Raw genomic sequence first — 15492 nt, 5'->3', positions numbered from 1 at the left:
TATTATTAATAATTTGTTTAAAAAAAAAAACATACAAGTTTTTTATTTTACAATTGTTTCAGAGGAAGGAAAGAATTAAATTTATCAGACATGATTAAATTTAAGCTCCACGTAACCATAAACTTCTTCAAAGACGATTTCATTGTAATAATTACTGTATATGAATGAAAGACAAAAGAGATCACTGAATATATGAATAAAAACAAACATTATTAATGTATCTTGCATCTAAATATACACACAATAATGCTTAAAATCTATTTATAAATATATTTACATATTTGCTGAAAATTGCATTTATATGCATAACCTTTTCATACATTTTTTTTTTAATATGCACACGGTGTCAGCTACCTACTTCATTAGTTACAAGAATAAAACCAGAGCCGATGGTGATGGCAGCGACTGATGATCAAGAAGCAGGGGGATAAGCCCTCTAGAGAAGCAAATTTTTTAGAAACTTCCTTTCTATCTTTGGTCAGCCAGAAAGAGATGAGTTTCAGCTAACACTTCATTTTTTCCTCACTTTCTTACCCAGGTACACATAGTTTATCTTTCCTTGCCTTTTGAATTGTTCAGGTCTCTTTAGTTCTATAAACTTTCTCTCGGTAGATAGACCTCTCTAGGTGTGACCAAGCAACTAATCATCTTCTCTTGGAGCAAATAAGCAGTTCCCCTAAGAAATATCAAAGTAGCAGATGCCTTATAGCTTACCCTGAAGTTCTTGTTTGCTTTCTGTAGTCTGTAGACTACTACAAAGATAAATTAATTTTTAAAAAAGAAAAGATGTGTAGAAATAAGAAATAAGTGTAGGTCAGAGAAATGCATGTAATGCATTTGTGAATTACAGAGTGATAAAGATGGGGGCATATAAGAATTCAAGTCTGCAGATCAAAGCTTACTCTTATTTTTTGTTTATATACACAGGTCAGAACTAAAAGTCTAGTATTGAGCTTTATTTTCAATATAGTCTAAAAATGAAATGTCAACTGATTTCTGCCATTAGAAATAAAACCTCATGAAAGCACTGGAAGTACCCAAGCAGTTACTTTTTTCTGATCTGGTCCTGAACTCAAGCCTGTCCTAGTCCTTTGGGTGCAAAGCTGAGGTGGGACTGTGATTAAGATTTAGATTGCCAAACTTGTTGTTTTAATTTCTGCAGAAGAAACACAGGTTTATAAAGAAAAAGGGTGAAATTAGTATTTTGCATATAATATGTTGTGATACAGAATATTCAATGATACACAGAATATGAAATGAGTACCTGTTTTCTTATATGTACACACACACAATCACTCCTATTTAGGACTACCTTGGTTATGTTAAAATTAAAACATGGAATGCTAACAAAAATGTCAGAAAAACATGTAAAGCACGACAAAAGCTGTAACGTGTTAAACTTTCTAGCAACAGACAAACTAAACGTGTTACTGAAAATTGCAGCATTTGTCTTTCCATCTTTCATGATGAAAGCTGTGATTTTCTCAGCGTGTTCAGTAGCAAATAGCGCTGTTTTGAAACTAATAAAGTCAGTAACACTTTGCTGTCTTCGGTATTACAAAAAGAATACTAAAAATACTAACAATAAGTAAATTCAGAGACATCTGTCCAAGTGCAAGCAATTTCTGCCATTATATTTGCCATTTTTAGTGAGAAGGCTTAATCTTTAGAAGTTTTGAATAATGGGGATTTTACATCTGCAGATTTCAAAGAATAAGATATGCCTAATTAAGTGTATGATAAACAGCATTTCCATCTGTTTCAGCCAAGAGTAGAATTATATACATTTCTAATATGAACAATTGACCAAGAATGTAGTATTTCACCTAACTTGAGAAATAAACACAGTATCCTCCTCCCTAAACTAACCTATTTCTAATCATATATATCTCTGAAGAACATCAGTTAAAAATAATCTTCACATATAAGTTGTCACGTATCTAGAGAGAAAAATTGGTGCAAGCATATTTTAAGTATCTGCTGATTTACAGTGTGTGTAATTTCTGTAACAAACCAATAAATAAAAAAATAATGTGTAGTGGATTAGAGAAAGCAAACAAAAACCGATCCATCAGACCAGAAAACTTAGTTGAACAATGAATTTCTGTATAAACACCTACAGAAATATTTTTTGGATTGCTTCAAGCCAACAGAACACTTTCGGTCACTGAATAGAAGCTGCTGAGTGAGCTGATGAGGCATTGCTCATTATCCTTACTATAAGGAAGTGACATTGGACAAAATTCATACACAGCAGTAAATGAAGAGTCCATCTGTTTATCGAGCTGAAGTGCTCTGTTATGTCTGAAACTTCCTGCGGAGTTACTCTTTTAGCCAAATAGTTGCAGTTTGTCACTGTTATAACATACTTTCCCTCCATCTTCTAGACCACCTCTTCCTGAGAGGTGGCCACCAGAGTGCCACCTCTTTGGAAAGGACTCTGTTATACCAAACCTATTTATCTCAACATACATGTACTGGATCATGTACCCTTATTCTGCCTTTAGAAGAATTCTGCCCTTATTCTGCCTTCCCCTTATTCTGCCTTTAGAAGAATTGCTTCAACCTAGCACATTGCATTAATAACAGTGGCCTCTCAATCAGGTTGTCCAGATATTTTCAAACATGGGTACAGGTATCATTATCATATCAATATAAACCACTTCTAAAATTAATCTTGTTTTTAAGCCTTCAAATTCTTGCCTAACTTCTGGTCTTCCTTGATTAACTAGCAATAAGAACATAATGCTCTATTATGTGGCCCAGCTGTACTCATGAGTATAACAAATAATTATAAGCTGGTTTACTAAGTGGAAAACCTGAACATTCCACCTTCTGGTTGTGAAGCAACATATAGATTCAGGAATAAATGTTGTTAAGAATAAACAGAAAAATAAAAAGAATTTCCAAGTCATCTCTGGTAAAAGTGACTCAACAACCCATAAAGCTAATTCTGTAAATATTTCCAGAGTCTTGAACTGAGAAACATATGAAAACATAGCCTGTGTAGTATTTAAGCCGTAAAAGCTAACCTAGAATAGACATGAAGGCAAAGAATGGGATTTTTTGAATGTACATTTATGTTAAACAGGAATACTTTGTTTTTATTTTCTTAATACTAACAACTGCGTACCTAAAAATGCAGAAAACAAAATGTGAAATTATTAGTTTAAAAGAATCTCACAATAATACTAAGTCTAAAATAGAAATTTTGCTAAAAGTAACTAATCAAGTTAAGAACAGTATTATGTACACATTCTTGTTCCTTATGACATTTTAACTGATGTTTTATTCAATTTGCATTTAAATAAAATGTTTAAAATTCTTTTCAAATGTATTCATTTAATAGGTATAAACTATCCTATTAATAAAAAAGCTGTTGTATTATTCTAATTATTATTAGAATATTATTGTAATGTATTATTGTAATATTCTTTGTATTAGAATAATTATGATGCAGGGCTCATTAGCATTATAACTGTCCTTAAAAAGGGACCATATAATGTAAATTAAGTGTCCATTTTTAAATATGGAAAAGTAAAACTTCAGTAATACACATCTTCAAAGATTTAGAGAAATCTTTTTTTTTTTTTTTTTGACAAAAGCAACCAGATGGAAAAGTTTATGTTTATATTCTGAATGTTTATTTCATTCTCAGCTTGTTGAAACTTTACCATGAAAAGATTGACAACATTGGGAAAACGCGCTTTAGAAATTAAATGAATTGAAAAAAAGCATGAATGATATGATGGAATACAGAGTGACTTCTAGCATTTGCAGACAGGCTTGATAACATTGTAATAGCTCATTTTTATGTCTGAATGAGAAATAAGGTTGGGGCTATAGACGGCCTTCAAAACATGTTGTTAAACATAGCCAGAACAAGGAAACTTTTGGAAAATATTATCAGAAAGAAGGTAAGTTGTATTAAAGAATGCAGTTCATGCGTTCTTATTTCTATGCCACAGTAGTATAAAAAGAAAGGGGGTACTTCTAGGACAATGGAATATAACCATCAACCCTGCTACACAGTAAATAAATACCTGATTGTCAGTAGGTATAAATTAGTAAAAACTCTGGAAAGATTGAAAGCTTCCTGATTTGTTTCTATTAGATCCAGTGAATGTGTGTTATACTATCGATATATAAATAAATTAAAAATCTGAAACAAAGTAGTATCTGAAGAGCTGTAGAAAAATTGCCCCCACCTAGCATTCTAAGAACCCAAACCAAACCATCTTTTTCTTCAGTTGAAGTCACTACCCAAATGCATGCTAAAACCAAAAGATTATATTAACATATAGTTTTTGTTCTACCCCAAAGCTTAACATTTTTCACATAACAAATTTCAAACAGCAGTAGTTGAGTCAATGTAGTATTTCCTCAGTCAGACCGGTCTGAAGAAGACAGGAAAACAACCGTATTTTGCCCAAAATGCCAATTTGTAAGCTTGCCAGATTCATTTTTTCTGTGAACATGAATGCTTCAAAAGAAAGCTGTGTGAAAATCTGAAGCCAGTTTCAAGTGTAATCACCATCTATTCAAGTGTATCACCATCTATTTTGGTTTTATTTTCCTGTCCTACATATAACTTTTACAGCAAAAGGAACATACTGCAACAGTGACTATCCACTACAGTTTTTTAATTTCCTTTATTTCTTTCCTTTATGGGAACAAAAACAACTCTTTGGCCACTGTCCTTTGACAGCGTGTCTACATCGATCCCAAGTGTCAAAGACCCCAGCCTTCAGCAACACTGAGGCAGTAGTAAGAATTCAGTAAGAAATTTCCTAGCTTTCTTTGTCAGAATTCTAAATGTTCTGTGGTAACATTCAGACCATTCCCCATTCCTCAGAAGATTACACTTTCCCATATGGTCAGAAATAAATTTCAGAACCTCTAGTAATCAAAACTTCATTTATTGATCTCCACAGGGAAGAAAAAAAAGTCAGTAAACCAAAGGTGTAAAACAGTCTTTCAGACTAGCGTATGTGTAGGTTACACCAGAAAAATCAACCACCTCATCCTAGATCCTAGAAGATTCTCCATTTGCTTTGTCTGAATCACCTTAAACCATTTTTCAAATAAAACTTTATCTAGAAACTAATACCTTTGTCTGTGTCAATTCACACTGGTATGGCAGTACTCTTCGTCAAATTTTCAGTTAGCATCACTGTATTTGCAGCTATTCTCTGCTACCTCTAGTTTATCAAGGATTCATCTTCCTTTCCAACCAAGGAAGAACAGTTTAAAATTTCTGTGTGAAAAAGCTCTTTTTTTAAAAAACAAAACAAAACTGTACACTAGGAATAACACCATTTACTCGGATGCTACTCACATATTAAGATGAATTAGAGGCAATATAAATTCTTCTGTATGTTGGTGTTACTGGCTTTACACGTGCTCATTTTGCTGCTAAGGACTGATAGCGAAGACAGGATTTGGTTGCTTATAAGGAAATCCTATTTATACCAATTTAGAGAGAATTTGCATCAGCTGGAAATGGTAACTGCAAAGACAGAAAGAGGAGATTTCCATTATAAACTGTTTGCCTTCTTATGCTTAATCAACATTAGCAACAAAGTAAATAAATACAAGCATGAAGTTTGGTAATTTAACACAATTAAAAAAAAAAAAAAAAAAAAGACACTGAATTCACTGAACCACTGAAGCTGCTATTTCACTCAGGGCATGATTCCACACAGATGACCAAGAAAGCAAAGCAATACTAAGCTATACAGAGACAAATGAACAGTGTACCCGAAAAATGGCCAGAAACCAGGCTGACATCAACTGTACTATTTATCTACATAGCCTATAACAAGATAAACGTACACTGTACCTTAAATATCCCTCAGAGCCTATGTTTTAACCTACCCAAACATTTCAGCTAAAATGAAATAATCAGCAAAACGTTTAGCATCAAAAGCAAAGGTTTTTACCTCTACCGAACTTTCATCATCAGATTTCCCACATTCTAACTTCCAGCTTTTGATTACTTCCCTATCCTATTTATTTACTGAAATATTTGTTTCTGATTTTTATTACCCTTCACGGTTTTCAGGCAAAGTACTGAGGTTTGCAAAGCGTTAGTTATTTTTACAGAACTGTATATATAAGCACACACAAGTTAACATAAAACCACAGTGTTCTACCATTCTGGATTCCAAAAACCTGCCATTAATTCAAAACCAGGATTTTCCATCCTTTTTTCCGCACATATAAAGTTTAACACATATAAGATTCATCAATGCTGACACATCTCAGCTTCGCTTATGCAACCAACTCTAGAATGCCATGCAGAGGAGGAAGTACATGCCCAAACAATAGCATAAAAATAGGAAAGCTATTTGGGCAAAGGATAAAGAAATAATTTGCTGATAAGGTCACATTATTTCTTTACTTACAAAAGCTATTCCTCACAATTTTTGAAATAAAAATTATTTGATTTTCAGAATTCTCCAACCAACACCTCTGTAGCTGAGTCTCTCCATAAGGAAGATAGGAAGAAACCAAAGAAAAAATACATTAAAATTTTCATTTAAAAATTAAATGAAGATGTTTATATAAACTCTATATCATAAATAAGCTCAAAATAAGCTCTAAAAAAACTCCACATCATTGTGTGGCATCATATGCAATTGCTTTTGTTATTTGTTGGGTGCAATTGGCAATTCATGTCTCTTCTGATAACAGGATGCCACATAAATATTTAATGCCACAATAATTATGTAATACCTACTTGTCTGATAATGGTTGCCATGTACATAGGTACTATTTTCCTGCATGCTAGAAGCTAATTTGAACAACCCATCATGCCTTGATCAGCACAGGACATACATAGTTATATATATATATAACTATTTAACCATTATATCATTCCTCTCAAAACAGACAAGCTTCAATTAGGCTCCTGAACAAAGCAGCAATCCATGCCATTATTTTATATAAATGAGCACTCTATTTTGTCTAATGTTGTTCTTGAAAATATATATCTCAATATCACAGAACTTTTGCAGTTAATACCTAACACATGAAGCAGGTGAATTCCCATAGAAAGATTTCATTATTTTCTTAATTTCTGCTGAGAGTCACAGAGGTGCCCTTTTCTTTGTCTTTCACAAACAATTAACCTTTTGCCATGTACGCAATTGACTAAGAGCAATCCTAAGAGGCTCAGAAAATAATTTACAGCAGAAACTGTACAAAGTTAATTAGTATTAGTCTAAGAAGGTTATTCATATATTATCAAACCCAGTAAGCGGTCAGGATGACCCTTGTGGAGATTTAAGCTACAGCTGAGTTTTGTTAAGATCAGCTGCAGAGTATTGCTAAAAACTCTCAAGTACTGACACAGGTCTTGCAGCCATGGTCACTTCAAGTTGATGGTTGGACCAGATAATCTTGAAGGTCGCTTCCAATCTTAATGATTCTATGATTCTAAGTTTGAATGATACAGTATGCTTCTGAATGTACGGTAGGTACGAGAATGCAAAGTAAATTATTCTATTAGTTATTTCTCTGGGGAAGGAGACACAAGAAATACTGTTCCTTTGCTTTCTTAAATGAGAACTCTTAAATCTTATTCCATTTTTATGGACCAATTCACACAGTTTTTACAGATTCCTTCTGCCTAAAAGTAAATATCCATTAGAAATAATTATCAGTACGTATGACTCCAAATGCAGAACGAAGGCATGGAGAACAAGGTTACTTGGAAGATCAGAGAGCCAGAAAGGGAGCTCTCACTGTGCTTATTAAATCACCCCAAGCACACACCAATAGATTTCCCAATATTGATTGCCATTGAAAGTTAGACAGCTATTAACTGTTGTTCAATATTTCTGTTTGGTTACCTATGGTAACTGTGAGTCTCAACAGTCAAATACATGGAATACCGTTCCAAGCCTGCATGCATACCTATTTAAATTTAAATGGCAATCCTATGTACAATATACACTTATATTTGCCATCTGGGGACGTAATTGTGTAAGTTGCTGACTCCTTAGCAGCAACTTGGAAATCCAACCCCAAGGGCTCAGCACCTTACTGGGTTCCATCCAGGCCTTTACATCTCCAAGACAAGGACTTTTTTTTAGAGGATCACCTGTCACGAGACACCTTTGAACCTCTTTTAGCATAATGTGGAGCCACTTGGCGCTCACACATGGGCACGCTTTCTCTGGAAGGCCTGAGGGAGGAGCTGTTTCCCCAGGAAGTATCAGACAGGGCTGCACACAAGTCAGGCATTCAGTCACAGCCATGGCAGGTCCCCACGCAGGTCTGAGCTGCTGAACATTGTAAAGGCACCTACTCTGCCCCAGGACTGCAATGCAGGGCGGTCAATTTTCAAATCCTAATTTCTGAGGGTGTATATATATATATATATATATATATATATATATATTAAAAAAAAAAAAAAAAAAAAAAAGTAGTAGAAGAAGAAAAGTACCATCTGTGTAGGCTGCTCCATTCCCAGTGTGTAGGGGTGGCAGCAGACCATGGGGACTAAGTGGCACAGAGAGGCATTTCTCCACAGTGGCAAATGCAGGAGGCCCAGACAGGCCTGTGTGGATACCAGCTGCCTGGGCTCACCAGCTAGGCCTGGAAGCAGCCCACAGATGGCCAAGAGAGCCTTGCCTGCCCCAAGGACTGAGAGAAGAGTTCAGGGGCTGATGCTGGCTGATGTAAAGCTTAAGATAAGGAAAATGTCTGAAGGCTAAAAAGCCCTTAGAGCGAGGGCAGTATGGAAACACTGGGTCAATAGTAATAAGGCTTACAACTCATCACCATAGTTTGTACTTGGCTGCAAAGACTTGTTCTTGGAACAGGGATTTATTCAGCAAAGTTCTCTGGCCCCTATTGCAAAAGAGGTCAGCCTGGGCAATCCCAATAGCTCCCTTTTGGCTTTATAATCCATCAGTCTACAAAGTCTAATTAAACTTAAACGTGTGATTAAGTGAATATGGGCAGCTGGCCAAAACAGCTCTGCTCTGCAGATAGCCATATGAATTAGTTATCTAGTGAACAATTTCTCATTGCTGATCAGAGTCTCTTAGCGTCTGTATGCAACTGACTTGATATCTTAAAATCATTTATATTATAGTTTAAATAATGTCTACTATAAACATTGTCAAGCAGAGTTAGTATCTCTGTGGTTGTTCTTTAATGGAAAATAAAAAAGTGATCTCTGGTTACAGAAAAACTCAAAAAACCTGCCATATTAAATCACCACTTTAGAGAAAGATTTTCTCTCTTTTTAAAAATACTGAACCCTTGGAGATTTCTTTTCTGAGTCTCCTATGGTTTTTAAAGTTTGAGTATAATATGGATTTTTTATTTCTTTGCCCAGTTTCAAACCAAAGAGGAAAATGTGTTTTTGAAAATTAAACTCTGATTCTAGTGTAAGATTTAAAGTTCACTAAAGTTAAAAACAACAGCAACAACAACAACAACAAAAAAACACATTTAAACAAAAAGACGATGTAAAGGAAGGAAAATCCAATATATATGAAAAATAAAAAATAAAAAAGACAATGACTAGTAGAAGAGATGAGCACAGAGCACGTGAAGGGTAAAAGGAGGCTCAGAAAAAGTGGGAAACAAGCAGATAAATTAAGTGTTGCATATGCAGGCTACCTAAAAGTGTGTTGGAGGTATTTGCCTGCCTTAGAAATGGTATAATTTCTTATTTTGCTAGAAAACTGCTCACTTGCTGTTGACCTCTAGAAGAACATGAACATTTTAGCAACAAATGTAAATGGTTCATCAACTTGAATTAGTTTAATGAGCCCCCAGAATAGCAACCAGCTCTGAACTCAGGATAATTAGGTATTTTTCTGGATTCAGATGGTAGTTTCTTTTGTGAAGCCAATTTTGATACAGTGCGCCAGCATACCAACGGCAGAGACGGGCTAGTTGCAAAAATTATATTCACAAATAACATGTTGGATAGATTAGAAGGTATCTATTCAGATTTCAGAATAAATGATTTGAGGACCAATTAACAGTCTGCTGAAAGTCAGTTTTAGTTGTCCCATGGATCTGAGTGACTTTGGCTCCAGTCCTAAGTCTCCACCACTTACTGTTTTGTGCTTGGACCTACCATGCCCTGGCTTAGCCCTGTGAAGTAAATGCCACTTTGCATATGCCCATACATTTTAAGATGAAATATCAGCCCCTAATTTATGTGTTTTATTGATTGATATATGTGCTGTTTGGCACCTGCCTGGTTTCTCTGCTATTCTGAGCAATACATCATTGCAGATAAGTTCACAGTTAACAGAAATACTAGCGTTATGGCTGAGTATGCCATGTATCCACCTAGGGATTTAGCAGGGTGTTTAAGCTTCCTTATGTTTAATGTTTGTTTTTTAACAATCCATTATACATTTATTTTACCTCCAAGCAAATATATGGTAAGCGTACATTTCTTTTTAACATAGCAGTACAAGAAAAAATATTATTTGTTGATATAAAAAAAATCTCTTGAGGAAATTGCCATGTATTATTTCCTGGCAAAGTCATGCTACTACTCTATCCAGACTGCATTGCTAATACATTGCTAATAGGAAATCCTTGCGAAGTCAATGCAAATATTTTAAAATATTTATAAAATATTCAGACATGCTACAGATTGGGTTGTTCCACCACATTCCACCTTTCAATCCCTTCAGATCCAGTGGAATCAGATGCAAGGAAAGTATGGCAAGCTGTCTAAATTACCTGTCAGAATGAGGAAAGACGACTTTACAGAAGGAGCAAAAGAGATCACAGGACTTGACTGGGGTGTGTACTGTAGTTCTCAGAAGAAGATTGAGGCTAACTGCAGAAGTAATGATCTAAATTAAATGTACATTAATGTCATGAAGAACTCTGTCTCCTTATCTTCTTAAATCAGGCAACAAAGGTAACAATACAGAAGAGTTGTTTGGGAGGAAGTAAGCTAAAAATTGAGAACCACAGAAATTAGAGTGTAATGGATTCTAATAAGTTGAGTAATGCTAAAAAAAAAATAAACATGAAATTTTCTTCTGCTTAGTTTTAAAAATCTTTCAAAACAGATTTGATCACAAATACTTTATTGTCCATTCAGACCAATACATTCTTGAGCAGTGTGTTTCATGGACACAGTTAGGACACACTAAGTGGGCCAAAATGTACATACTTCAGGCATATTATTACAGACAAGATTCTGCAGAAACAATGAAAAAGAAAGTGCAGCTAGTATTACTTACATCTTCAGACAGATGACCCTGAGGGAACCTACAAATTTACTAGATCTTTGTAGAAGCCCCTTCAAATTTCTATTTCATCCTGCCTGAGCAAGCTCTCATCAAGACAGACTTTGGGTTGGAGTATCAGTTTCTACCAGTTGTAGTGAATTCTCTAGAACCTGTTAGTTTTAAGGAAATAAGTATTTTAAAAGCTACACTGTTCTTTATGTTTTACTATTAATTGAAATCTGTGAACTCATTTCACATTTCCTGCTTATGGCAACACATTACAAGTATTTTTTCTTTCCACTTATTGTGTAACTTCCCTGTTTCCTAACTGCCTTACCATACTTTTTAAAAAAAATTTATTTTACCAGGGCCCAAGTCACGTTGAACTTAATCTTAGCATGTAATAGAAATGAAATTCATTTTAGTATCTTTGAAAGTAATAAAAGCACCTGGACCACATACCAAAACAAAGCACCAAGATTTCAATTCATAACAATGCACAGACAACGTAATGTCATGCAAAAGGTTATATGCAGAATGTGAGATGCTATTTAAGCGAGCAAATACTTCCTTGCTCTTTATTTATTGTAAGAGTTTCCAAGTAGGTCCTTATGTTCTGAAGTACTGCAAGAGAGCAGGTTGGTCTGACTTGTTCAAAGAATTGGAGCATGCATACTTGATGTTTGACAGTATTTGTAACTCTCTGGTGTTCTCCCTCCATCCATCATTATCATCAGTCCACTGCCTCCCTCCAAATGTGAAAGAATACATCTCTTGTCTGTTTGCCAAGGAAAAATCACTGTATGATGCGTTTGGAGTGATTTATGAGTTAAAAATGAAAATAGAGGAACTGAATAATCAAACACACATACACATAGCAATATCATTTAATCAATTGCATTATCCACTTTTATGATACGCTTGTGAATTATGTTCTTTCTGCATTTATAATTGGAAGGTAGAACAGATGGTGAAAGCTTAGTTTACAGAGCTTAGATAAAGTTTTAAAATAACCAAAGCTGCCAAGTGATCATTCACTGTAACAGGATATATTTCTCACTAATCTCTGCTTTTGCTACGGTCTAATACACTAGATGGTAATGAAACTGTAAAAACATTACTCTCCAGGGTCTTGCTCTACCAGAGTTCTTTGTAATGGAATGTGAACATGGAATGGAAGATTGGGGATGGCTCCACAGTACATTGTCATCTCTCATTTAAGAGTACTCTAAGGAATCATCACTCTGAATAATAAAGAGGATCATCTCTGAGAAAAGGCCAGCAATGCTTTTAGAGAAAGATATTTCAATATATATCATCAGTCATAATGGGGTAGGCATGCTCCATGCTCAAATAGAGACATTTGGCAGAATCAGGCAAAAGAGGAGTGGTGTAAAAGGGAGAAATACATGCAGTTCATTGGTGGCTGGAATGACTAAGGGCAGAGTCATGCTAGTTCATCTTTCTATAACCCTGATCATATTTACTTCTCTCATCTTTGAACAAAATATCCCATATGTTATGAAATACAAATACCAAGATTTAAAATACATTCTTAAAGCAAAACAGCATTGTGGCGATTATGTGGATTTTTTTTTGTTTTGTTTTCTTATTTATGCATTTTTGCTAAAACAGCAGTATCAAATTGAATAATTTTAACTTATTTTCTCTTTTTGGCTGCTCTCCACTAGTTTCTATTGGAAAGCTTTAGTTTGGGGGCTTGCTTATATCAGAAAGCATCTGTAAAACAAGTTTGATGTGAAATTAAAGTATATCACCTCTTTTTTATTGGTTTCATTTAAAAACAAACCTGTGCCTCTGTACATTTGTCTTTTTGTGTTTGAGTGTTATACATTTCCAAAATGGGTTAAAGCAGAATATTTTGTTAGGAATAAGTGGGCCCAATGAGGAATCCATGTGAAGTAGCTGCACGGGATGTTTCTTCACATACAGAATGCCTTGGACAACTCCTGGCTGCTTGGCAAAGCATCTCATAGGAAGCAGAATCTCTGCAAACTCTTTCATTCCCATACAGAGCAGTGAAACATTGATGGACACACATCTTGCTGGAGGAGTAAACATCAGTTCGTTTACTGGCTTGCTTTTAAGTCAGGATGGAGATGAGTTACCTTGGCAAAGATGCAACCACACCCTTGGAAAGTTCATCTATCATTGCTGATACTGACTACCTGATGTGGTCCAAGCTGGTAGGGGGTGGTGGGAGGGAGGATATGTACTGATTTTCAAGAATTATTAGCTTCCAAGCCAAAAAATCCCTTACAAACACTTTAGAAAGTATCCAATTGATGTCTTAAAAAAAAAAAAAACATGAAAACTAACACAACACACTTGGGTGAATCCTCTTTTAACATAAAGCCCATTATATCTTTCCATTGACTATAGAACTGAGAAAGCAGCACATATGGAACGATAATACTTGCTAGCTTGCACTACTTATTGTACAAAACTAGAAAGGTTATTTCAATGTTTATTTAAATATTTACAAAGATATGTCTCATTTATGCAGCTGGCAATGATTTTCTTTTTGCTGTTTTGTGAGAAAAAAAAAAAAAAAGCCAAAAAACAGCAGATGCTGATACTGTCAGTTTTCTTATTTTCAGATTTATACTAACGATGCATTCATTTTAATGCTCCTCAGTGTATCTAAGCACAGTCTATAAGAAGGCTAAGAAATAAACAGCCCTATTTTTTTAGATTTTACTGAAACTACGATGTGGTGGTTGTTCACTAAGAGCCCAGTAGTTTCATAGCTGAAAGTAATCCAACATCTTTACAACCTGTAACATTTCCTATACCTTTTAAACCACATGCCTTGTCAAAAATCTAATATACATCTTGGTGCCATGTCCCCAACATGTTTCTCACACTTGTATTTCTCATGTGATAGGAATGGTGAAATGCCAGATGGTCCAGGTGTTCTTAAAAAGCAATCTTCTTTTATAAAGGTTTTAAATGCTAATAAACATTAACCGAAACATTCTTATTGCCATTCTTGTTAGGGGTGCTGTATATTGAAGACACGCAGCTGGTAGCTATTCCTATACTGCATTCTCTAAATATGCAAAGAAAGCTGCCCACTGATGGATGAAAAATAATTCCTTAACCCATTACTAGAAATCTAGTTAATCTCACAAACCAAACACAATTAAAACCCTTTGGAATTGCTGAACTAAATTATCTCCATCAATAAGAATATTTCTTCAGGAAGACCAGAAAGCAACTGTGGGAGGAAATAAAGTTGTGTCAGGGGCAAGGATGCAGAGGATGAACAAATGCTGCAGGAAATCACTGAGTTATTCAAGAACTCTTTAAATTTGATAGGATCCTTCCAGTTCCTTCCACCCTTACTGTGTACATCAATTTATTTGTTATCTTTTGTATTCCTGATCCAAGGATGAATTAAAGAGCAGTACAAATAATTAAGTGGTTATGATTAGTTGTCAGAAAGAACTCCAAAATAGCTAGAATAGATTGTGTACATGCCAAAAAATGAACTAAAAGTACCATTTTTCAGTATTCTGTGGAAAACTCCAAATTCATGTAACTTCAAGTTCATGGAATTTGTGATAGAAAAGGCAAATATAAGAATACATTGACAAAGAGACTCTGGAACAACAACAAAAAAATAAGAACTGTGAAATAAGAAAGTCATAAATCTAGAATAGTCAAACATATCTTGGGCAATTATTTTGAACAAACTCTTCTAAGAGCTGTTGTACAGATATTTTGAAAACTTTTTTCTTTAACTATTGTTCAAAAGATCATTCTTTTTTTTTTCTTTTCCCCAACACCTTCACGTGCAAAAGCAATGTTCTGTTTGTTCTGTAAATGTGAACATTCTGAAATAAAAATTCTAAATAGAGTTAAAGATCAAAAAATCTTCTCTCTATCTGGGACCATTTTCATGTTTTATTAAAAACCCTGCTGTGGATCAGAAAGAGGAACAAAAGCTGTTTACCACTGGTAATGGGACTTCCAAGAATCTTGCAGTCATCCATGTCTAATCCCAATAGTGCACAAGCTTTTAGTCTTCAAGGTTGTCTCAGACCTTAAAACCACTTCAAGTTTTAAGTTTCAATTAGTTCTCATCCCAGAGGATATGGATGATGATCACACAGCATGGATGAAGTTCATTTCATTGCTTGGGTATCTTTCTCATGTGGATGACCTGATTTTTTGAGAGTGAGAATTAGAATATCTGTCTCTCATAAAATTTTGGTGTAGGATTTAATTCATGGCAATTCAG

At 34.8% G+C, this 15492-nt stretch overlaps 1 protein-coding gene across 1 annotated transcript in view; it reads right to left on the bottom strand.

Moving 5' to 3' along the window:
- Positions 1 to 15030: 15030 nt before the first annotated feature.
- DNTT (DNA nucleotidylexotransferase) overlaps positions 15031 to 15492 on the bottom strand; it is a 112873-nt gene continuing 112411 nt past the window's right edge. Inside the window, exon 11 of the mRNA XM_035330393.1 lies at positions 15031 to 15414. Coding sequence (XP_035186284.1) covers positions 15382 to 15414 — 33 coding nt within the window. The 3' untranslated portion in view covers positions 15031 to 15381. The remainder of the gene's footprint in view (positions 15415 to 15492) is intronic.

This window comes from Oxyura jamaicensis, chromosome 6, assembly GCF_011077185.1.
Source record: "Oxyura jamaicensis isolate SHBP4307 breed ruddy duck chromosome 6, BPBGC_Ojam_1.0, whole genome shotgun sequence".
Taxonomy (NCBI): domain Eukaryota; kingdom Metazoa; phylum Chordata; class Aves; order Anseriformes; family Anatidae; genus Oxyura; species Oxyura jamaicensis.
Note: the sequence above shows the minus strand (reverse complement) of the source record. Positions and strands in the feature narration are given on the sequence as shown.